Genomic DNA, 26,094 nt, shown 5'->3' with positions numbered 1-26,094 from the left:
AAGGGGATATGCTCCATATAAAAATGTAAGTGTGTGTGCGCATGTGCAAGGATACACATGTATAATTATATACATCTATATATGCAGTCCTCAATTTCCAACCATTTAGAAATGACCATTTTAACACTAAATTCTCTAATCCATACATATAAATGCCTGCTACTAGTTCCTTTGCCCTCCTACACTGCTTGCTTGGTGCAGACTTCTTTGGACAGAGACTTTTCTCTCTCTCTGATGTCCCACATTGCCTTAAGAATTACCTAACCCCTAGAGACCAGCCCACTGAGCCCTCTACTCCATTATTTTCGGAGCCAGACTTCAGAGAGCCTCATGTTTGAGAACTCAGATTGGCTTTAAAGAATTTTGGATTTTTAGTCTGCTAATACAATTTCAACAACACTATGGGCTTCTGTGGGCTGCCCTTAAAACTTAAATGTGAATTACAACAGCAGTTCTATAAGAATCAATCAATGACTATTTATTTAAACATACATATGCCCGGTGCTAGTGACACAATGATCTATTTCCCTCATCCCCAATCCCAAATAATCCCTGCCCTCAGTTTATAGTACATTCTACCGGGGGGAAATAATACATACACATGTAAGTTCTATGTTCTAAACAGCCTGCTTACAAAACAAACTTCTGTAAAACAACCAGTTTGTAAATCTGAAGACTATGTCGAGAATTGCAAATTATTCATGCAGAAGTAATTTTATCATAAGCACTAGCATCCTTCATGCAGGTGTATCCCTGTGAAGTACAAACAAGGGGCTTTTACATGGGCAATGAAACCGTGTATAGTTTCCTGCATTCCAAGGTAACATATGCCATATCATGTTTATATTTAGATGTGACAAGCACTTACTGATTACTCTATTGCCCTACCTCCTTTCCATTACTGACCCAGAATACTGCTGAAGTTGACTATGCATGTGCTAATTTTAGCCATTGTGCTGAAAGCTCATAGACAAGCTGTGCAGTTATTCAGATTGTTATGTGAATATACATACAATTCTGCAATAAAATTTACAAACCTTATAGGTGTTAAGGCTCCATTTTCTTACAAGCTCCAGTTTCTCCATTGCAGGATTTTTCGTTTCATCTGCTAAAATAACTGGTCCACTTTTTTGCGGTATTCTCTGGCCACCTACATAGTAATAACAAAATATGTGTAAACATAGAAAGGAAAAATCTAATATTGATACAGTTTTACTCAAATTACTTAACTATGAAAAATAATTTTCTATGAAGTGAAGATCTAAAATTTATTGAAATCTATGAAACCTTCCTACTGACCAGGAGGAATAACTCCTATTCTATATATAAGAGCAACTTAGAAATGCCAAAAAGCATTCCAAATAGATTCTGATGCAAATTTTATCCATTAGTTGGGAAAGAGTAAACTATAGCAAAATTTGATAGCCTCACTACCTTATATCTAACATACTAAATAGTCCTCCCCTTCCATCTCACCCTCAAACACATACTCCAGTGTTTGCAAGCATTAGCATACAGAGAAAACTTAGAGAATAATCTTTCACTATCAAGAGACAAATACTAGTGCTGGACCTATTATTAACTAGTTCTTTCTTTCTAAACTACCTTGGACAGGTCACTTAATCTCTTGAATCTATTTCCTCATCTCTGGCAAAAGATGGTTGGTCTATATTATTTCTAATGTCCCTTTTTAGCCCTAAATTCAAAGAATCTGTGAAAATTTAAATAGTCACTAAAAATTCCATATTATCCACAAAATATTGTAGTTGAAATTATTATCTAGTCAAACACCTTTAACTGAGGGAGAATGGGCAATAAATAGTAAATGACACAAAAAAATGAAAACAGAACCTTGGGATTCTACATGAATAACTAATATTCACTCTTTAATCAAGTATTTCCACATAAAAATTTTAAAATGAATTAATTTTATACAAAAAGCATGCTAATTATTGCCATGTAAAGAGTACTATTTCAGCTCAAGAAAAAAAATCTTTAATTTACTGAATAATTGAAATAAGTTTTTGGAATGGACATTTTAAAAAAGGGGGGATTTGTTTAATTAGTCTCATCAAAGGGGAAAATAAGCACCAGTTCTGGAGTCAGAGGAGCTGGATTCAAACTATGTCTGTCACACATTGCCCGTGTGACTAGGTAAGTCATAAAATATGCCTAGGTATCAGTTTTCTTACCTGTAAAATAAAGGTTTTGGACTGGATAGCCTATGAGAGCTCTCCGAGCTCTAGATGAATACCCCTATGATCTGCGATCCCTATGAACAGAACACCTTGCAAAGGGGTTTTTAAAAGAAAAGTGAAGTCCCCAACAAATGGCCCCATGCAATCTTATATTCATACTCAACTCTTCTTACTGTTTTCCATTTCAAAATATTAAGAGAACTTCAGATATGTCTAAAGGAAATGTATGTAGAAATCTCATTCACAAGCAGGTAAAGTCATAAAATACTCAATTAAATGTGTTCACAATTTTTTGAAGTTGATTTTTTCCCTTCTCATCTCATTTACTATCTTCAGATACGCACATTACCCAGATCTACAATGGTAACTGCAAACAGAAACTAAGAAAAGGAAAACCACCAACCCTTATCAATTGCATTCCCACTACAAATTTACCCAAGAGTTAAAGAGGTAATGGTTTAGCGTGAAAAGCAGGATAAAGCTGCAAAGCCATAAAGCTAAGAGTTTAAGGATAAAAAGATACACCTAAATTTTCCAGAACTAAGCAAGAAGGTTATAAACTACATAACATTTCACGTATTTTACCCTAGGACAAGGTAAAATGTCAGGTTTATTAGTTCTTCCTACTAATGACAGAAAAGACAGAAAGATGTGCTAAGTACAGAATGCAAAAATTACTCTCATAAAAAGTGTTAAAAGTGGCAGCCATCAAAAAAGCAGGAATCACATACCCCCCCCCAATAATACAAGAGAAATGATTATAAATTATAGGGAATTAGTGTAGCTTCAGCAGTGGCAAAGAGGGACTTAGCCAGTCAGTGCTGTGAATACCTGCAGGACCAATTAAATCCCTTCCTTGTTCAGCCAGTCTGCTAGCTGCAGCATTGCTAGGAGATATAACAGAAGACATAGGTGGTGCTGGGGAACCTGAAAAGGGTATATACATTGAACTGTGAAAATCCATTTTTCTTCTCTTGACATACACTGTACATTTTCAATATATTAAACAGAGATTACTTTCACTGACAAATGAATTTCCTTCTTTAGAATAGGCTAAAATGAAAATGAAAAGATGGAAGTGAAGAGCTGAAATCTTTGGTGAGAGTCCATCAACTGGAAAGCTACTGGTCTGAACTTCCATAAACTTTCTGTTTAAAGTGCTGGGCAAATTTCAATAAGTTACATACATATATGTATATTTGTGTATAACATATATGTGTGTATAGTTGCCTTTCATAGTTTGCCTATATAATTCAATAGCTGTTCCTAGTGGACATCATTTTTATTTGGATAGTTCATGAAAACATTTTAAAGTTGGTTATTCTATTATTAGAATTAAGTCTAAAGTCTTTAAATCATCAACCCTTAGTGGTTTACTTAGGAACTAACAGATTGTTTTGCAGGGGAAAATTGAAATTCATACATACATATATACATGTGCATGCATACATATATAAAAAAACCTGGGTTTCAGTTTTGAATGAATATACATATATATCTGTGTACACACACACACACACACACACACACACACACACACACACACAGATGAAAAAAAAAAACCCTGAAAAAAATGCAGCCTGACTTAGTGGCTCCCTAGGCACTCTGCAGTCAGAAAGACCTGAATGCACGTCATTAATGTCTCAGTGCCCCAGGCATCTTTTCTAAGACTAAGATACAATTGCCTGTCTGTATGTGTAGTGTTTCTTCATAGGGTTTTCACTTTGCAAATGAAATCATTAGTCTAATACTCCAAAAAAAAAAATCTCAAATCAAATCACCCGTTTGCACAAATCATAAAGAAATACATAAATTTCTTTAGACTACAAGGCTACAAAATTAACTATACTATGGATTTTGATTCTGAACAAACTATACCTGTCTTATGTATATGGAGGGTGGAGAGTGGCTGGAAATACATTCTTCCAACATACTACCCCATAAGCTTGACTAAGTACTAGAAGTTCCCACCTAGGGAATAAGAATTCTTTGTCTATTTGATTAGTCCTATGTGGAGAGCAGAGTTAAACTCTTCTGAATGATGAAGGATCTTCATGTTTTGGGGTTTGGTGCTATCAGTATAAATCATCTGCAAACAAGAGGCCTTCCCCATCTTACAGGGTACCCCTCTTCCCTTTGGACTCTGTAGCAAACACTTTTGTCACCCTCACCCCCATTTTATCGTTTTGTATCTCGTGTAATATTAATAATCATAGACATACTGAAAAATGTTCATACATTACCAAATATTAAAACCTATTTATGGGACTCTTCCTTGATAGTCAGCAAAGACAGGTTTGAAGGTATGCCTACCCACTGCTTTTATAAGAAACAATTTCGTCACATTCCTCAATGTACATTGAGAGCAGCTAGGTGGTCCAGTGGATAGAGTGCCTGGTCTGGACTCAGGAAGACTTGGGTTCAAATCCAGCCTCAGACACTTACTAGCTGTGTGACCCCTGGGCATATCACTTAACCTTTTTTCTTCTTTTGCCTCAGTTTCCTTATCTGTAAAATGGCAACAATAATAATACCTACCTTCCAGGGTTGTTATGAGAATCAAAGGAGATAATAAATTTGTTGTGAGGATCAAAGGAGATAATAAATTAGAACAGCACCTGGCACACAGCAAACTGTATATAAATATTTGCTGTTATTATATGTGGCTTAACTGAAAGGCCCATTTGGCACCACGGCACAATGTAAAGAAAACTGGCTCAGGAGTCAAAGGACCAGAGATCAAATCCTTCCTCTGAAGCTTGAGGCCTATGTGGTTATCACATAACTTCCTGGGGTCTAGGCTTTCTCATCTATAAAATACTTACAACTCCCTATCTCACAAGGTTTTTATGAGAAAAGTGCTTTTAAAGTCTGAAGGCAGTATAGGGGAATGTATGCGATACGAAGTCCAGAAAGTCTATCTATGAGGGATCATGGGATCACATCTGGAAAAGACCTTAGAAGAAATTTAATCCAAAATTTTACATATGAGGAAAGTTCTCTCATCTTTTAAGGAATTTTCTATGATTTTAATAAATACATAGGTGATACCTTGTTGAAGCTTTTAAGGTTGTATTTTGCTCTACTAGATCAAATGATTTTTTATTTTCAACCAAGATAATGGTGAAATTAAGAAATTTACGTTTAGATGGGATCTACCAATACAATGGAAATTTCAATTTCAGTAAATCCAGTAAAACTGTTTTAAAATATGTACCTAAGTTAGTCACTCCACTAAAGTGTGCTTTTTTTCCCCATAAGTATTTAAAAACATTTCGGGCCGAGGGGATCTCCGAGATAAACCAAACCAACCAACCTTAACAATATTTGATAAGGAATGTAAGACCCTGAAAATCTAATGGATTATAAGCAAAGCTACTACAGGCAGTAATATAGTCATACCAGCACATAAGTCCTCAACTCTAAATTCACTGCTCTTACCACTCTCTTATCAAGAAATATTGGGAAAAAAAGTTAAAATAATTATTCATAGAAATCTTGGACTAGAAGGATAAATAATCTAGCATAAATGCCACCTTAAGAAAAGATAACATTTAAACTAATCAAGACAAAGGTTAAATCCTATTATAGCTTTAAAACACAGATGATTTCATGTCTCTTGAATGTCCACGGGAACAATGCCCTGGTTAGTTCTGTCTAGGAAAAAAATCCACATAAAGATTAATGTTGTGATCCCTGTAAACACAGTCACTTCCTAATGCATCTGTGGCATCCCTGCCTGCTCACGTGCTCAGATGAGTGAAGATAGTCCTTTTGGTCAGCTGCTCCCTCAGCAGCCTCTCAGGCCTCTCCCTAACTGGAGATTGATCAAACTCAAACACTCCGAACTCCTCAACCACCCATCAAAACCAAACATGACAAAATGCACCCAACAATCCAGGGCCATGGAAAACAAACAGGCTAAACATGAGGTCACATCTATGGCCTAAATGCTGTGGCTTCAAGACATTTCAATCTCAAGTTAACTGACTAAGAATAGAATCAATTTCATTTTACCTTGAACATCTGCAAATTAGGAAATCTAACTTCTAGCAATATACTCAATATAGCAAATTTCTACAACACAATTCTGAGGGATTTGTGGAGTTTTTAAATATTAAAGTTATACTTAGAGGTAGTCAGCTTTACTTAATTCCACAGCCTTCCTCAATGGCCTGAAGCCTTGGCTAACTAAGTGTGCTCCCCCTGCTGATTAGTTCCAATTTATCCTCTAGGAGAGCTTGTCTGAACATAGTTGTTTGATGTTGTCTCCTCACATCAGACTGTGAACTCCTTGACAGCAGGGACTGCTCTTTACATTTCCCTGTGCTTAGCACAGCGTTTGGCACACAGTAGGCATTTAATAAATGTTTACTCACTGGCACTCTCTTATCAAGAAACTGTGAAAATTCCCTTGTTACAACTTTAGTTCAATTTCTTCTAAGTTTTGTCTTCTGCAGAAAACAGCTTGCCAATGTTAGCCTACTAACAAATATCACCTACCTGAAAGTCAACTGTTAAGCTATCTATTAGTATCCTCAAAGACAAATAACTCTTAACTGTTCTATCATTTTTCCACAGGTCCTAGTTTCAAATTCCTGAATTACTACTATTGATATTCTTTGGTTCTAGACCAACTTCTCCATCATTCAATGTAGATACAAAAATTAAATACAACACCAAGATGGGTTTCAACAATTCTAATTATGGCAGAATGATTGCTTCCATTTTAATATGGTCTTACAGTATGTTCATTTTTTTGTTTGAAAAATGTCTCAAAATATTTTTTTAAATTCAAAGAAATTTTGATTTCTTTTTATAATATTTATTAAAGCTTAAGTTATTCAGTTGTTTCTGAGTTTAAAAAAATGATGGCCAGATTTTTATGGCATTATTTTACACTGCTCTACTTTTTAAAAAAAGACACGCAACCAACAAATGTCAAACTGTTTCATTGAAAATGCTAATACGTAACAGCAAAATATTTTTCGTGTGTAATTTTTTTGTCAAACAACCTTAAAAATAAATGGAGCTGCTTTAGGAAAAGAAGACTTAATACTACCAGCTGCTCATGCACAATCTTTCTACATTCAATTTTTGTCCAGATAAAGACTTCTATAAAATGGCATATTAAGAACTTTAGGCATGCGCCTAACATTTTTTTGAACAGTAAGGATTAAAGGAAAGTGATGTAATTTTATATTCAATTCTGAATTGAGATAATATTATATAAGTTTATTCTAAACATTTACTAGAAGGATACACTATAAGGAGATATAATTCATCATTTGATTAAAGCGATATGTAGTAGGATTATAAAAACACAAAAACTATACTTGTAGGAAGATGTTAACTTAAAAAGGGTATAAAAAGATTTTTTAGAAGTGTGACAGACTACAATATTCCATTAGATGTCAGCTCCTCTGGAGCAGGAGTTGTTTCGTTCTCATACTCAGATCATTAGAAGGCGGCCCAGTGTCTAGCATCTGATAATAGAATACCCCCTTTACGAACACCTGTTGACTGACTGTCGTGAGATAACCATTCTAGCCAAATTTGGAGAGGTTCATTAGGTAATTCGTAAAGGCTATCTCTTCAGGGGCTTACAATCTACATCAGGCAGGACTCAGACAATCTGTGATGACTCAGATACCATTAATAGAATTCTGGAAAACGGAATCCAGTTCCACAGTTTTGCTCTGAACTATTAGCAATGAATTAAAGTATTCTGAAAATTCAAAAAAATCTTCACTGATTACACAGGTAATAATATTAAAATAGCATTGTCTCTTCCCCCACCCCCGCTCCCTATCACAAAGGTGCTTAATCAATTACCTTAAAATGTAAAGGAAATCCACATGTGCACAAACCAAATCAAATGTACAGCTTTTAGTGCTCTGGACAACTCTCTAACACTATTAGGTTACACAGAAGGCGCCAACCTGCATTGGTAAAGGGAGTTTCTTTACCTGCTAGCCCTCCATACCAATGAAATCATAGCTCCATTCCCTCTATTTCTGCAAAAAAAAAGTGCCTTAGCATTCCCATAGTCTTTGAAAAAAATATTTCAGTGTTGATATTTTACTACAGTGATTCTGCTCTTAATTAAAGATTACAAAACTAATTTTTAAAGTTCTATGAAACTATGGCCAAAGAAATAGTGTTGTGGATTGTTTACATGAAGAATATTATTAAAGATCACTTTGATAATCTGAGGATTACAATGGTGATTAATTAATACTGGCTCGTTAATAGTCACAAGCATCTGAGACATTGATAAAATATAACGTAGTTATTAACTAGATAATTAAGAGAAGGTGGAGGGGAGCTCTTACCTTGAAATGGTCCTGCTTCAATGACCCCCTCTTTGGTGCTGTCAAAGCCATGAGATGTAATTTGGGTTTCTGATAGACCGAGTCCAGCTGGTAATGAACGCTTCAAATCCTTAGTAATGTTTGAATAAAAGGGAAAATCCATGTAAAAATCCCACAATACGTAATGCTTAGGCATGGCTGTATTATCTTCATCACATCTTAAACTAGTCTTTCTCTCTCTGCAGCCTGGAATTTGTTTATGGTGTCATAGCATTCTAATGTGATGCATAAGCAGCAAAATGATACGAAAGGCTTTTAAAGGTACCATAGGCTTCAGAGAATCAATAATTCCCTTATTTATTAATTAAATGGCATGATGATATTTAAAAATGTGAAATTAGGATGGACAAGGACGAAAGTTATTTTCCAGCTAATGTCCGAATGTCCCACATCATCCTGGTGGGCTAGCTAATGCTGAAGAGAAATTAAAACCCCAGAAAACATTCTCTTGAGATGCCATTCTCTTGAGATGCTAAATGTTCCCCTAGTGGAATACTGCCAATAAATTAGACCATGAAGTTCGCAAAGATATGGATTTTTTTCCTCATTTGTTTTATACTGAATACTAAACATTAGACAAAATATATATTACTCAACTTTGCATATTACCAATGAAAAGAAGATGAAGGCAACCTACATGTGCATTATCACTCTCAAAATGAGCAGATCTTGCTACAAATGCAAGGGGAAAATATATTCTAAACAGAGTTCATTCCAGAACTCTCAAAATCAAGTAATGGACTATTAACCAGTTCACTCCTGACAAACACTTTCTGACTTACTGGTAATGCTGATGATATAACGCCCTCCTTATCAACATTAGTCTAAGCACACATTTCTCACTCCCTGTAAGGTAAAAAATTACCTCATTTATATATCGATCTAAAGTAACAGTTAATTATGCAGTCACTGAAACCAGCCCATATGTCTAGACCCTAATAGGAAGTAAACTGAAATAAAAGCATTATGTCTAAGACAAGTCTAGATTCTTTCTAATCAGTTATCTTGATTAGTTTTTCTTAGAAATAGGAGAAAAGGATCAAGATGGATAAGTAAATTAACATGGTGACACATTAAAATTATAAGTAGATCTTTATAAGTCTTTAAATTTGGGGGAACACCATTAAGACCAAAGAAGTGCTGTATTCATTTATTCAACAGGTATTTATTAAAAGTTTGCCCAGCCTGAGATGTTTCTTGCATTTTAGATCAAACACTGCTTTAAAAAAAGAAATTTTTTAATTTTTTAAATAAACAAAAATCTATTTTATTCCTCAACTGCCTCCCACTGAAGAAAAAAATTAAAAGAAAAACAAAATCTTTTCAGCAAAACAAATTCTCACATTGGTCATGCCTAAAAAAAAAAAAAAGCTATTTCTTGCAAAAAAAAAAAAAAAGCTATTTCTCAATTTTGAAACGTAAGCTGATCACCTCTCCCTCAGGAGCCTCTCAGGCCTCTCCCTATCGAGAGATAGATCAAACTCAAACACTCAAACACTCTGAACTCCTCAACCACCCATGAAAACCAAACACGACAAAATGCACACAACAATCCAGGGGCATGGAGGACAAACAGGTTAAACATGGGGTCACATGGGAGATGATAGACCTATTGCAGAAAAATAAGTCTTCACCCAAATGACCACGAGTAATATGGTAAGGGACCTAGGGTTGATGTGAGGAAATATGGTCAGAAAATTTAAGAAACATATAGGCAATAACAGCTATTGATGGAGGCCTAGCATGGAGTGGAAGAAGTGAAGGATGGTATTTGCCACCACTATCAACAGCATCATATTCCAAGGGCAAGGAACAAGGGCAAGTTTGTGAGGGAAAATTTTACTACCCCCCAAGGCAGCTGGAAGGGGTTGCCACAAGTCTGATGGTTGCACCACTAGGTCCCTGGTACACTTCGTATGACTAGACACTAAAAATTTTGCATAGAAGTACTTAATAGTGTCATGCCTATTTGGAGAGGCTGAATGTGGTCCGTTGTGGGCTGGTGGCCAATTAAATTTAACTGATTTAGTTTAAATTTAATAATTACAAAATGTATAAAAAGACTTCCTAGGATGACGGATCTCAAATAAACTCTTACATGGGGCTTTTCTGGATTCCTCAGCTGTCACTACTTCCCTCCATCCACTGAAATTATTTTATATGTATTTTCTACTTATTTATTGAATTGAATTGAGTTGATTTTCCAAGGGACCAAATTCAAGTTTTTATGTCTAAGAATGTAGGTAACAAAAAAGATCACTCTATTGAATGATTAATGCACAGACAATTAGGCACTGATTATGGTGAGAAGAAGTCTGAAAATGCTTTAGGTTCCTGTGGTCAATGATGAGGGAATACTGAATTCCCTTGAGGAGGGCCTATAATGATGTTCACAACACAAACAAGCCTGCTCCCTGACTGTGGAGTTGTCCTTTCCCATCCCAACCAGAAACTGGACCATGTTAAACTTCCTACTGCCTCCAGTCATTTAATAAAGCCACATTATTAATCTACCAGTCTAAGTATACACCTAGAGCAAGAAACACAGAACAAGATCATAAACTTCTGATGTCTATAGCCTTAAAATAAAACAAACCAAAAGCTTAATTTCAGCTCCTTAGCCAAAAGCTTTCAGTTAATCTTCTTTGTGGTAAGAATTCAGATGGTCAAATTGCAAAGAATCCTTCCACCATATTCCACAAAACTTGTATGCAATTTTATGAGGAAGTCCTCTCAGGGGCACTACTATAACCCAACCTAAAGGTAAGGCAAAGCAAGGCAAAGATCACTGCAGTATAAGTGACACTCAGGAAGAAGAAAATTGGCAGGAACAGGAAAATAAAACCTCCTAGTCAACAGTATCAATAGATGCATACCTTCTAGGAAAGACTTCATTGTGACAGGTCAGCTAAGATTCAACAAGCAATAATACAGAAACTAGAATCAGAGAATCTTAGAATTAGCAGAGACTCACTAAATTTAGATGGCACTGAGCTTCATACAATGAAGGGGTAAGGACAGAGGCTGTGCCCAGCACTGTCTTTCTGTATTTTCTCAGAATGTAAAAGGTTCACTTGAAATGATGGGAGAGATCTATGACTGGTGGCTTCTGGCATACCTTGCTTCCTGTCAAATGGGCATTTTCCAAGGAAACATGGCTAGAAGCTAATTGTAAAAGCTGACAAAATCTCTCTTCCCTATAAACAAATAGTAAGATTTTCCCTTCAATATTCTTAAGTCCCCACATACTTGTCAGTCAGAAATCTCTACATCCAAAATCAACTAGAAGCTGAGTAGTGACACAAAGAAATTGGGGATTCCTGGGCATGGGAACAAAGGACTCAGAAACTGCATGAAATAGTCCATTGTATATGTAAAGCTAAAAGCAGAGCATAAAAATAAGCTGCCAACTCTAGGGATTTGTTTTTCCTCCTGTAGGTCAAATTGCCAAGAGGTACAGAAAGAAGACCTGTGACCTATAATGATGTTCACAACACAGACAAGCCTGTTCCCATTTTTCTGTTTGTTCCTCATCCCCTAGACCTAAACCTGGATGCCAGTAAATTGAGAATGTGCTGAAGAGGAAGGAAGATAAACCTTCCTTCCATTTTTGCAATGGTATCTGAGAACTCCATTTGCAAGGTCTGAGAGAGAAACAGAGATAGGGACAGGAGAGTGAAGTACAGGCTCGAGAAGGTAACTCGACATGTAACTACACATCATAATGTGGACGGCAGGTATTGGTTTACTCCTGTGTAGGAGGCAATCAGGCCAAACTCAAATGATTCTAGATCATGCAATTAGAAACAACAGAAATTCCTCTTTGACTTGTATTCTGTGTTGGATCTGCCAAACACCTTTGGTGGAGCACCACTTCCTATTTTATAATTTGCTTGATTTTAATAAATAGAGGATCAGACAAGATTATCTACAGTATATCTTTTAAAAATTTTTTATTGATATCTTTTGTTTCTACATCACCTTCGTTTTCCAATATAATTTTTTCCTTTCCCCTCCTAGAGATTCATTCCTTTTAACAAAGAATAAAGAAAAAATCAGTTCAGTAAAACTAAACATATCAATCAAATACTAAATCATATTTAGTTCTACCCTCAGAACCACCCTCTCCCCACTCCACTGCAAAGAGGGAGTAAGGTGCATTCTCGTATCTCATCTTTGGGGTCAAGCTTGCTCATTATAATTTCTCAGCAGTCAGTTTTGAATGCTTTGTTGCTGTTTCCATTTACCTTGTTGTAATTGTTGCATTTGCATCAGTTTATATAATTTTTCACTGGTGAGAAATCTTATCAAAAGGACAATCTGGAATTCCAAAATGGAATAGGAGGGGAAGAGCTGGATTGCCTTGGAAAATCACAAAGTTATCGTAATGACTCCAATTTTCTCCTTGGAACAAAAGTCTACCTTTTTGATACTAATCTCCTTTTGATGCTGCTGAATGGCTGCAAATCACAGAACAATAACCTCTAAAGAAATTAAGCTGACAATTACTAAAATGGCAATAGAGAGGTGCATGGTAGTCATGAGCAGACTACAATACATTACAAGAAACTATGAAGGACAGGGATAACCACTGGCCAGCCCACATGCTCTCAATGGTACCCTCACAATGTCAAGAGAACTTGGGAAAGGCTCTCAGCACAGTGGGGAGCACACTTGTGGTGAACTGTTGAGAGAATGCCTACGGACAAACGCTGCACAAGATGAGTAAGAACAGGTAAGTGCTGTGCATCACCAGAGGGAACACTGACATCAATGAGACCACAGACCCACTGGAGTACTGGAAAACATATGAAGCAGTAAGTGATGAATCCATCGTAGATCTGAGGGTAAATGAGGAAGCCTGAATGCCAGCTGATAAAATCTAGAGGTTTCCCAGCTTAAGGTGCCCAAAATAAAAGAAAGTCTTTACCAGGCTTTTTAGACAATCTAGGTAGAAAAGACTATTCTATCAAAGACAGCAGAGAGTGTATGCCACTGAGGTTAGAGTTTTTATCAAGTCACAACTAGGAGGAAAAGTGTAGACGTGTAGACTTGTGAATATAATCAGATTTTCAATTATGGTTTAAAAAATTCCTCTAATAAACACTAATTGGCTTTTATACCTCTGTATTATTTAAGCAGTATTTTGTTTGAGACTGAATATTTCTAAGATACGTTATTTATTTATTTGGTTTTTGGTAGGGCAATCGGGGTTAAGTGACTTGCCTAGGGTCACGCAGCTAGTGTCAAGTGTCTGAGGCCACATTTGAACTCAGGTGCTCCTGACTCCAGGGCCAGTGCTCTATCCACTGTGCCACCCAGCTGCCCTTCAAGATAATTTCTCTGAAGTCACTATATGATTATGTAAAAAAAAATTATTTCAGATACGGCATCTCCATTGTACCCTTCCTCTTCCTGTATAAGTGTCATATTTCTAGCATCTAGAATTCTTTGGCACACTGAGTTTCTTAGAAAAGTGATGGAATCTACACAGAAAAAAAAAATTCCCAATTAGGAAAGACTAGTCACAAGTAAAATAAACTTCCTGATCCTGAAGGGAGTATTAAAAAGGAGAAAAGAAAAGAACCAGAATCTAAGATGGAGGGAGGGAGAGAAGGATTTGGAAGGGGAGAAGAATTCATCAATTGCAGAATGGCTGAACAAACTGTGGCATAAGAATGTAATAGAATATTACTGTATTGCAAGAAATGATGAAAAAGAAGATTTTAAAGAACTGATGCAAAGTAAAGTGGGCAGATCTAGTATAACAAGTTTTTCAAGGACAACATTTAAAAGAAAAACAACTCTGAAAGACTTCAGAATTCTGTTCAAAGATATTACCAACTGTCTCTCCAGAGAAGCTATGATGAAGTATGTTGTCCATCTCCTGACAGAGAGGTAATGTAATTTGTTTTGCTTGACTATGCTTATTTGTTATAAGGTTTTTTCCCTCCTTTCTCTCAGCTTTTAATTGGAGAGCCTTTTGTGGCTAAAGTAACAATTACTGCTCAGAATATCACTAGTGAGAAGAGCCATACAGACATAAATCAGTCAAATAAAACAGCCTATCAGTGTATCAAAGTCAGGCATAAAGATAATAATTATTATAAGAATTCAGAGAAGGGAAAGTTTGTCAGTTGGAATCGGAAGGTATCATTTTACCACAGTTGAGATGGGGCTTGAACTGAGCCCTAACCATACAGAGAGAACATTCCAAATTTTGGGAGTTTAGGGGATAGGTGTGGAAGAGAGAAGGAAAAGCCTAAGTAAAGTCTTGAAGATGAGGAATGGTATTCAGGAACACTGAAGAGCTCAATAGTGAAAGATCAGGTACAGGTAATCAAGGATGGAGTACGAAGGCATTCCAGGTTTTTCAGCAAGGAAGTAACAAATATACATCTGCTATTTTAGAAACATTAATCTGGTGACAATGTATAGGTTGGATTAGAGCTGGGAAAGACTGGAGGCAGAGATCTATGAAGGGGTTACAGAAGGAAACTAGCCATTAGTTGACAAAAGCCTTCACACTTCTGTTAACTCCCTCAATCTCTAAAACCTACATCTTTATTCCACCTCAAACACACAGAGGGAAGATCAGACTGTTGATCAAACCATTGCCCACAAGTATTCTATTTACATGATCAAAATTCTGAAATTCCTCTCTGACAATAATCTTTATAACTCTATTTCTTCCTGTGCTGTAATCCTTCCAAATGTATTTTTCCAGCATGACCATGAACACTAGTCTCTCTACCCTTCACTGCTTTCTGAAGATTGATATCGATGCTCTGGCTATATCCTCCTTCCTTCCCAAACTGAACTCTGAAATAGCTAATTCAACTTTATGTTGTCTTGTACTGTGGAATCCTTGTACCCTACACAGATCTAGGCTAGGTGACTGTGGATAGAGGGTTGGACCAGGAGTCAGGAAGACCTGAGTTGAAATCCTGCCTCAGATACTTCTTGGCTGTGAGATCCTGGGCAAAGCCCCTAATTACTCTGTTTGCTTCAGTTTCCTTGACTGTAAAATGGGGGTGAGGATAATATTTACTTTTCAGAGTTGTTGTGAGGATTGAATGAGATATTTGTGAAGCATTTAGCACGGCACAAAGTAGGAATCTAATAAATGCCTGTTTCCTCCCTCCTTCCTTCCTTTGACACATGGCTAGTATGTGCTTGTGTGTATAAGCAGCAGAATTTGAATCTAGTTCTCCCTAACTCCAAAACTAGCCCTCTATCCATTACTTCACAAGGCCTCTAACTAGTTAAAATAACTGGGAATATTTAGCCTGGGGCAGAGAAAACTATGATGAGGACATTACAGTTGTCTTCAAATAAATACTACCTTCTTTATGAAACCTTCACTGACGCCACCTACTCAATTAAGACTAATTAAGTGCTCTACTATGTAGAGATACAAAGAAAGGCAAAAAACAATACCTCCAGGGCAGCTAGGTGGCGCAGTGGATAGTGCACTGGCCCTGGATTCAGGAGGACCTGAGTTCAAATCCAGCCTCAGACACATAACACTTACTAGCTCTGTGACTCTGGGCAAGTCACTTAATCCCACTGCCTAGCAAACAAAACAAAACAAACAAAAAACAAAACAAAACAAAAAAAAAAACCCCAACTAATCCCTGCTTTCAAGAAGTTCACAGTCTAATGTAGGAGACAACATGTAAACAACTACACACAAACAAGATACATACAGGATAAATTGGGGATAGTCTCAGAGGAAAGTCCTTAGCATTAAGGAGACTAAGAAAAGGTTTCTTGCAGAAGGTGGGACTTAATCTAATACTTGAAGGAAGCCAGGGAAGCTAGGAGGTAGAGATGAAAAGGGAAAGCATTCCAAGAATGGAGGATAGCCAGTGAAAATAGAATACTAGGAGTCAGGAGATGGAGTGTTTCATGCAAGGAACAGCAAGGAAGCCAGTGTCACTAGAGGGAAGTAAGACGGAAGAGGATTATAAAGGTAGGATGGTCTTAAGGGTCATGAAGGGCCTTAAAGACAGAGGATTTTATATTTGATCCTGGAGATAAAAAAGGAACCAGTGGAGCTTTTTGAGGGAAGAGAGGATGTTTGTGCGTGTGATATGGTCAGACTCGGATTTTAGAAAGATCAATTTAAGTGCCAAGTGGAGGATGGATTACAGTGGGGAAGAGATGAAGGGAGACCAACTAGCAGGCCACTGCAATAGTCTAGTTTTGAGGAGATAAGGGACTGTATCAAGGTGACTGCAGGGTCAGAGGAGAGAAATGGGCACATACAAGAGATGCTATGAAAGTAGAAATGAACTTTAGACTTCCAGCAGCCAAGATGGTGGAGTAAGCAGTAAGTTATTGTCACTCTCCATTACTGACCTCTGGAAAAAACAAAACAAAACAAAAAACAGAAAATAGCACCCCAGGAAAACCCTGGAACAGCACAGCCAGTGGAAAAATGGAGTGAAGCCATCTTTTAACTGAGGAAACTTGGAAGATTGGTAAAAAAATAAAAACCAAGGTCCATTTCACTAGGGTAAAAGGAGAGCACGTTCCAGGACAGGAAGCATCCCAGCAAGCCAGTAACAAGCCCCACCTCGGCAAACCAGCAAGAGATTCTGAGTCCCAGAGTGGTAGAGCAGGCAAATACCAACACCAGGACCCCCGCATGCCCTAACATAGCCAAAGGAACCGGCAGACTCGAGTTCAGAGAACTACCACATGCACATGCACCTCCCTGGGTAGGCAGGCATCCTCCAGCAACAGACCCACTCATGCTTCAGCACAGTCCCTGGTAGGTGGGCGTCCTCCAGCAGCCCACTACCTGAAAAACCCACCTGGCCTCTGCACATGCCAGGCACCACCACTAGAACTACAGCTCAGCACCAGGTAAGCTGCTAGACCCCTACAGCCTCCAGCTGCCAGCACCTGAGGCCACAGCACACAAAATCATTGACCAGGCCCCCAGTACAAGAAGCTTGGGACAGTGCCAAAGCCAGGAAACAGGCAAAAGAGGTGAGCAAATAGCGAAAAAAGAATACTGACCAAAAACTGTTTCTATGGGCACAGGGAAGATCAAAACACAAACCCAGAAGAGGACAATGTTGTCAATACGCCTACATTCAAAACCTTAAAGTGGAATATGAATTGGTCTCAAGCGCAAAAAACTTTCTTGGAAGAGCTCAAGAAGGATTTTAAAAGTCAAACAGCAGAGGTAGAAGAAAAATTGGGAAAAGAAATAAGAGGTATGAAGGGAGAGTCAACAGCTTGGAAAAGGAAGAACAAAAATTGACTAAAGAAAACAACTCCTTAAAAAGCAGAATTGGCCAAATGGAAAAGGAGGTATAAAAATCCACTGAAGAGAAGAACTCCTTAAAAAGCAGAATTGGCCAAATGGAAAAGGAGGTACAAAAGCTAACTGAAGAAAATAATTCCTTAAAAATTAGAATTGGGCAAGTGGAAGCTAATGACTATGAGACATCCAGAATCAGCCAAACAAAATCAAAAGAATAAAAAAAAAATAGAAGAAAATGTAAAATATCTCATTGGAAAAACAACTGACCTGGAAAATAGCTCCCGGAGAGATCATTTAAAAATTACTGGTCTACTTGAAAGCCATGATCAAAAAAAGAGCCTGGACAGCAACTTTTAAGAAATTATTAAGGAAAACTGCCCTGAGGCCCTACAACCAGAGGGTAAAATAGTCACTGAAAAAATCCACTGATCACCTCCTGAAAGAGATCCCAAAATGAAGACTCCAAGAAATATTGCAGCCACATTCCAGAATTATCAGTTCAAGGAGAAAATACTACAGGCAGCCAGAAAGAAACAATTTAAATATTGTGGAATCACAGTCAGGATTACACAGGACTTAGCAGCTTCTACATTAAAGGACTGGAGGGCTTGGAATACGATATTCTGGAAGGCAAAGGATCTTGGATTACAACCAAGAATCAACTACCCAGCAAAACCGAGCATAATCTTTTAGGGTAGGAGATGGACATTCAGTGAAATAAGGGACTTCCAAACTTTCTTGATGAAAAAAAAAAACAGCTTAACAGAAAATTCGATCTTCAGATACAAGATTCAAGAGAAGCATGAAAAGTTAAACAAGAAAGAAAAAAGAAAACCATGACATTCAATAAGGTTAAACTGGTTACATCCCTACATAGGAAGATGATACTTATAACTCTTGAGAACTGTATCTCTAATACAACATTTAGAAGGGGTATACAGAGACAGAGGGTATGAGTATAAGTTGACTTTGATATGATGATTAAAAAAAGAGGTGAAAAAAAAGACTGTACTGGGAGAAGAAGAAAGGAGGAGGCAGAAGAGGGTAAATTACATTACATGAAGAGGCATAAAAACCTATTACAATAGAGGAAAAGAAGGGAGGGAGATGAGCACTGTTTGAACCTTACTCTCATCGAATTTGGCTCGAAGAGGGAATCACACACACACACACACACACACACTCTCTCTCTCTCTCTCTCTCTCTCTCTCAGGTATGGAAATCTAACTTACCCTATAGGAAGTAGGAGGGGAAAGGGGAAAGAAAAGGTAAGGGGTGGATAGAAGGGAGGGCCAAAGGAAGGGAAGAAATAGTAGGGGAAAGGGGAATGAAAAGGGAGGGAGGCTAACAGAAGGGAGGGGAGATTGAGGGAGGTGGTGGTCAGAAGCAAAACACTAGCGAGGAGGGAAAAGGAGAAAGGAGAGAGAAAAGTATAAATGCAGGAAGGGGGAAACAGGATGGTGAGAAAGACACAGTCAGTAATCATAACTGTGAATGTAAATGAGATGAACTCTCCCATAAAACAGAAGTGGATAACAAAATGAATTAAAAGCTATAATCCTACAATGTGTTGTTTACAAGAAACACATATGAAGCAGAGAGATACACACAGGGTAAAGCTGAAGTAAAAAAAGCAGGGGTACCAATCCTGATCTCAGACAAAGCAAAAGCAAAAATACATTTAATTAAAAGAGATAAGGAAGGAAACTACATACAGCTAAAAGGTATCATAGACAATGAAATAATATCATTACTAAACATATATACACCAAATGGTATAGCATCCAAATTCTGAGAGAAGTTAAATGAGTTATAGGAAGAAGTAAACCATAGTGGGGGACCTCAACCTCCCCTTCTCAGAACTAGATAAATCTAATTACGAAATAAACAAGAAAGAAGTAAGGAGGTAAACAGAATTTTAGAAAAGTTAGACAATGGCAGACCTCTAGAGAAAATTTCACAGGGATAGAAAGGAATATTCCCTTTTCTCAGTGGTACACGGCACCTACACAAAAATTGACCATGCACTAGGGCATAAAAACCTCACAAATGCAGAAAGGCAGAAATATTAAATGCATCCTTTTTACATCACGATTTAATAAAAATTACATGTAATAAAGGGCCATGGGAAGAGACTAAAAACTAATTGGAAACTAAATAATCTAATCCTAAAGAATGAGTGGATCAAACAACAAATCACAGAAACAATAACTTTATCCAAGAGAATGACAATAATGAGACAACATACCATAACTTATAGGATGCAGCCAAAGCAGTTCTTAGGGGAAATTTTATATCTCTAAATGCTTACATGAATAAAACAGAGAAAGAGGAGATCAATGAATGGGGTGTGCAACTAAAAAAGCTAGAAAAAGAACAAATTTAAAATCTCCAATTAAATACCAAATTAAAAATTCTGAAAATCAAAGGAGAGACTAATAAAAGTGAAATTAAGAAAACTATTGAACTGATAAAACTAAAAACTGGTTTGATGAAAAAAAAATAGATAAACTTTTGGTTAACTTGATTAAAAAAAGAAAACCAAATTACCAGTATCAAAAATTGAAAGGCTGAATTCACAACCAATGAAGAAGAAATTGAAACAATAATTAGTAGCTATTTTGCCCAACTGTATGCCAATAAATCTGACACTCTAAGTGAAATGGATGAATATTTACAAAAATGTAAGTTGCCCAGATTAACAGAAAAGGAAATAAAATAATTAAATAACCTCATTTCAGAAAAAGAAACTGAACAAGCTATCAATGAACTCCCCAAGAAAAAATCTCCAGGGCCAGATGGATTTACAAGTGAATTCTACCAAACATTTAAAGAATAATTAATCCCAATACTATGTGAACTATTTGGAAAAATAGGAGAAGAAAGAGTCCTACCAAATTCTTTTTATGATACAAATATGGTGCTGTTACCTAAAGCAGGAAGAGCCAAAACAGAGAAAGAAAATTATAGACTAATTTCCCTAATGAATATAGATCCAAAAATTTTAAATAAAATACTAGCAAAGAGATTACAGCAACTTATCATGAGGATGATACGCTACAATCATGTGGGATTTATATCAGAAATGCAGGGATGGTTCAATATTAGGAAAACTATCAGCATAACTGACCATATCAATAACAAAATTAACAGAAATCTTATGATTGTCTCAATAGATGCAGAGAAAGCTTTTGACAAAATACAACACTTATTCCTTTTAAAAACACTAGAGAGCATAGGAATCAGTGGAGTTTTCCTTAAAACTATAAGTAGCATCTATCTAAAACCATCAGCAAGCATTACATGTAATGGGGAGAAGCTAGAAGCACTTGCACTAAGAACATGGATGAAACAAGGATGTCCATTATCACCACTGTTACTCAATATTGTACTAGAAATGTTAGCTTTAGCAATAAGAGAAGAAACAGAAATGGAAGGAATTAGAAGAGACAATGAAGAAATAAAGCTATCACTCTTTGCAGATGATATGATGGTAAACTTAAGAGAATCCTAAAACATTAAGTAAAAAACTACTTGAAATAATAAACAACTTTAGCAAAGTTGCAGGATATAAAATAAACCCACAAAATCATAGGCATTTCTATATATTACTATCAAAGACCAACAGATAGAAAGAGAAATTCTATTTAAAGTAAGTGTAGACAATATAAAATATTTGGGAGCCTACCTGCCAAGACAAACCCAGGAACTATATGAACACAATTACAAAACACTTTTCACACAAATAAAATCAGAGCTAAATAACTGGAAAAATATCAGTTGTTCATGGGTAGGCCGAGCTAATATAATAAAAACGACAATTCTACCTAAATCTGTTTACTTATTCAGTGCCATACCAATGAAACTACCAAAAATTATTTTATAGAGCTAGAAAAAATTTTAATAAAATTCATCTGGAAGAACAAAAGGTCCAGAATATTAAGGGAATTAATGAAAAGAAATACAAGGGAAGTGAAGCCATACCAAAATTAAAACCATATTATAAAGCAGCAATCATCAATACTACATAATACTGGCTAAGAAAAGAGTGGTGGATCAATGGAATAAGTTAGGTATACAAGACACAACAGTCAATGCCTATAGTAATCTACTGTTTGATAAACCCAAAGACTCCAGCCTCTTGGATAAGAACTCACTATTTGACAAAAACTGCTGGGAAAACTAGAAAACAGTATGGCAGAAATTAGGCATAGACCAACATCTTTTACCGTATACCAAGATAAGGTCAAAATGGGTACACCATTTAGACATAAAGGGTGATACTATAAGCAAATTAGGAGAGCAAGAAATAGTTTATCTGTTAGATCTATGGTGAAGGGAAGAATTTATGACCAAACAAGGGGTAGGGTACACTGTGGAATGCAAAATGGATAACTTTGATTACATTAAATTAAAAAGTTCTTGCACAAACAAAGCCAATGCAACCAAGATCAGAAGGGAAACAGAAAGCTGGGAAACAATTTTTACAGCCAGTGTCTCTGATAAAGGCCTCATTTCTCAAATATATATAGAACTGAGTCAAATCTATAAGAATACAAGTCATTCCCCAATTAATAAATGGACAAAGAATATGAATAGTCAGTTTTCAGATGAAGAGATTAAAGCTATCTATAGTCATATGAAAAATGCTCTAAATCACTATTGATTAGAGAAATGCAAATTAAAACAACTCTGAGGTATGACATCACACCTATCAGATTGGCTAATGGGACAAAACAGGAAAATGATAAATGATAAATGTTGCAGATGACGTGGGGAAAATTGGAAGACTAATACTTTGTTGGTGGAGTTGTGAACTGAACCAACCATTCTGGAAAGCAATTTGGAACTATGCCCAAAGAGCTACAAAACTGTGCCTACCCTTTGATCTAGCAATACCACTATTAAGTCTGTATCCCAAAGAGACCAAAGGAAAAGGAAAAAGACCTCTATGTAAAAAAAATTTTACAGCAGCTCTTTTTGTGGTGGCAAAGAACTGGAAATTGAGGGGATGCCTATCAGTTGGGGAATGGCTGAACAAGTTGTGGTATATGATTGTAATGGAATACTATTGTGCTATAAGAAATTACAACAGGCAGCTAGGTGGTGCAGTGGATAGAGCCCTGGAGTCAGGAGGACCTAAGTTCAAATATGGTCTCAGACCAGACACTTGACACTTACTAGCTGTGTGACCCTGGGCAAGTCACTTAATCCCAATTGCCTTGCCAAAAAAAAAAGAAGAAGAAGAAGAAGAAGAAGAAGAAGAAGAAGAAGAAGAAGAAGAAGAAGAAGAAGAAGAAGAAGAAGAAGAAGAAGAAATGACAAGCAAGAGGTTTTCAGAAAAACCTGGAAGGACTTAAATGAACTGATGCTGAGTGAAGTGAGCAGAACCAGGAATACATTGTACACAGTAAAAGCAACACTGTGCAATGACCAACTTTGATAGGCTTAGCTCCTCTCAGCAATGCAATGATCTAAGGCAATTCCAAAAGACTTATGATGGAAAACGGTATCCACATCCAGAGAAGGAACTATGGAGTCTGAATGCAGATGGAAGCAGATTGTAGCAAGATATCTGTTTAGATTGGTCAGGGATATTAAGTATTTTTTTTCCCTTTTCCTTCCTACTTCAGCAATTCGATTACCAGCTACATACTCTATATAACTTTTGAGTTCTTAATTGAATATTACTTGTCTTTCTAACTTTTCAAAGCCCTAAAATTTATATTGCTTATCAAAGGAGAGAAAATAAGCCTTAATGTTGCAACATGTGAGTGTGGCAGTTTTAGGTTTTGTGGAAGGTATGTATGTTTTACAAACAATTATAATCTGACATAAGGGTTTCTATGAAATGAGGGTTGCTCTTAGTTCTAAATAAATTTCTTCCATTACTAAGACAAAGGGAACCTTTAGGCCTGAGGTACTTCCGGCTGCTATACAGGGGAAAAAGCCAAATTATTTAGTTTGTGCCACAAACAACCTTTCTGAGTTTTCTACAAGTATAACCCTTACGTGATTCTTGATTTTCCAGCTCCACAAGCTCCTTGCTAAGTCACAGAGGCCATTAGTCTCAAGAGTTTTGCAATGAGCAATTATAAATTATAATAGCATAGCAAATAGTCAGAAAACTATCATTAGTCATGGATGTTTCACTACAGTTATCTGATCATATAATTAAAGTTAGTTGCTAATAATCAGCCAGAAAGCATTTACATATATGAAGTGAATTTGTTTTCCTAAAAATGCAAGGAAAAGTCAACACCCTCTAATTCTAAAAAAATTATTCATTGTCTTTGACCCCTCCTAAAAAATATAGAAATAATTTTACAAAAAATATGCTAGCTTACTACCCAGAATGTAAAATGGAAAATTCTCTAACTAGTAGGACTAAGATAAAAATTAGTATTTTATGTATGATTTCTAGGCTTCTACATTATCTATTTTAAAAAACACAAATAACCCTACAAATTCAAACATAACTATCAGCACATTAAATAAGCGTGTTAAATAACAGCCAGAGGGATTTCTTCCTTCCCATTCATTTTCTCTACCTCATGATCTTCCAGTAAATGGTAGAACTTCTGACAGTTATTTCTATAGCAGCTGAAAGATATTACAAAACCCACTTGGGACTTGATTGAAAGGTCAAGAACAAGAAGCCAGACTTTCAAGGAGCAAGTTCTTTTAAACAAACATTAGAGAGAAAAAAGGTCAACTTAAAAAGGGACTAAACAAAACTGTGCTACATCTTTAATACTCTGGTTGCTCCACTGTCTAATGGTATTATGCAGAATCAAGCAGTGGGTTACTTCTGATAAAATTATAAAAGTTTTATAAAGTCTAGGATTTAAAATTCCAAATGAATGTCAAAACTAATAAGAGAATGACATAACACAGGTTACCATCCTTATCAGTTATAACACTATCACTGTAACATACTTCTATATTCTATACTTTCACATACATTCTGGATATATTTTGATTTTAAAAAGCAGGGGTAGTTGAGAGATGAGGATAGAACAAAGATCTGGGAGCAGAAGTAGATTAGTATTTATTGTGCATCTATTATGTAATTATCACATCAGATAATAAAATAAAAAACAATGTAGACTGTATATAGGTACCCAGTTATTTTCTCATTAAGAGCCCAGAGAATTAATTTTGGCTCCTAGATGTACATCATCCTCACTCCAAATACTAAATTACCAAAATTTAGTATCATCAGAGAAGTGTCAAAAAGATTAAACTAGGCAGGTCTTGGCACTAAAAAATTTTAAAACACATCACCTGCAGCAATGTTATCCAAGTCATGGCTGTAAAAAATTCTTTTATGTACTTACTCTAAGGCACATTTAAATATAATTCCTCATTTTTAGCATAACCTCACCAAGCATCAAATTCTACTCACACACTGGATATTTCATGGACTTAGATAATCAACTCCTTTAAAAAAAACAAACAACAAAGAAAACCCTTTAGTACTAACCCCCAAAACAAAATACCAACTTTTTATGGCTAGTAAATGTAGACACAAATAACTGTAATTTTCTGTCCTCTTTCTCCCCCCCACTACAACATGTATATATGAAATACAAACACATGTATATACATACACACATCTTCTCCAAAAAGCAAATTTTGAAGCATATTTTGAAGTAGCAGTTTAGAAACACTACTTATCACAGAATTTACCTCAGTTTAGAGTTTTTAACCTGAGTTAGTGAATTAAAAAAATATTTTAAAAACTGTATTTCAATATAATTGGTTTCCTTTGTAATCCGATGTATTTTATTTTATGCATTGAGAAACTATTTGGAGAAGGGATCCATAGGCTTCAGCGGGTTGTCAAAGGGAGTTCATGACACAAAAAAAGATTAAAACCCTTGGATTTAGACAAAGAAATTCAAGTCCTTCTTAATGGGCAACTTTCTTCTAGTACATAATAAAAATGTTTTCCTCATGTTATTTAAAACCTACTGCCCAGATCTCTTGAGGCTTCCTTCTTTCATGTTTACCTTAATTTGTTAACAATAATTTTGGAATAAAAACTTAAAAGCTCATATTCTATCCCTTTCAGTCAAATATGTAACACTCCACAATTCTATTTATATCATGTCCTAGAAAGTACAAGTTTCTTATCTATGATAAATAACATCTCATTCTCCATAGGAATTTTTTTAAATCCCCAATAATTACTTTTCATATTTCTTCAAAAAGTGACCCTACTATGGATGCTACAGCA

The 26,094-nt window shown here is 36.2% G+C and overlaps 1 protein-coding gene across 4 annotated transcripts in view; it reads right to left on the bottom strand.

Moving 5' to 3' along the window:
• The window catches only part of ARFIP1 (ADP ribosylation factor interacting protein 1), a 145,462-nt gene that overhangs the window by 74,607 nt on the left and 44,761 nt on the right, over nucleotides 1-26,094 (bottom strand). For 3 of the 4 annotated variants that reach the window (XM_027866995.1, XM_027866992.1, XM_027866994.1), the window contains 3 exons: nucleotides 8,534-8,642; nucleotides 3,030-3,125; nucleotides 1,038-1,150 (listed from right to left, as the gene is read on the bottom strand). In XM_027866995.1, coding sequence (XP_027722796.1) covers nucleotides 1,038-1,150; nucleotides 3,030-3,125; nucleotides 8,534-8,642 — 318 coding nt within the window. The remainder of the gene's footprint in view (nucleotides 1-1,037; nucleotides 1,151-3,029; nucleotides 3,126-8,533; nucleotides 8,643-26,094) is intronic. The other variant, XM_027866993.1, reaches the window with a different exon arrangement.

This window comes from Vombatus ursinus, unplaced genomic scaffold, assembly GCF_900497805.2.
Source record: "Vombatus ursinus unplaced genomic scaffold, bare-nosed wombat genome assembly UNPS02014784.1, whole genome shotgun sequence".
Taxonomy (NCBI): domain Eukaryota; kingdom Metazoa; phylum Chordata; class Mammalia; order Diprotodontia; family Vombatidae; genus Vombatus; species Vombatus ursinus.
This window is presented reverse-complemented; position numbering and strand designations above follow the sequence as displayed.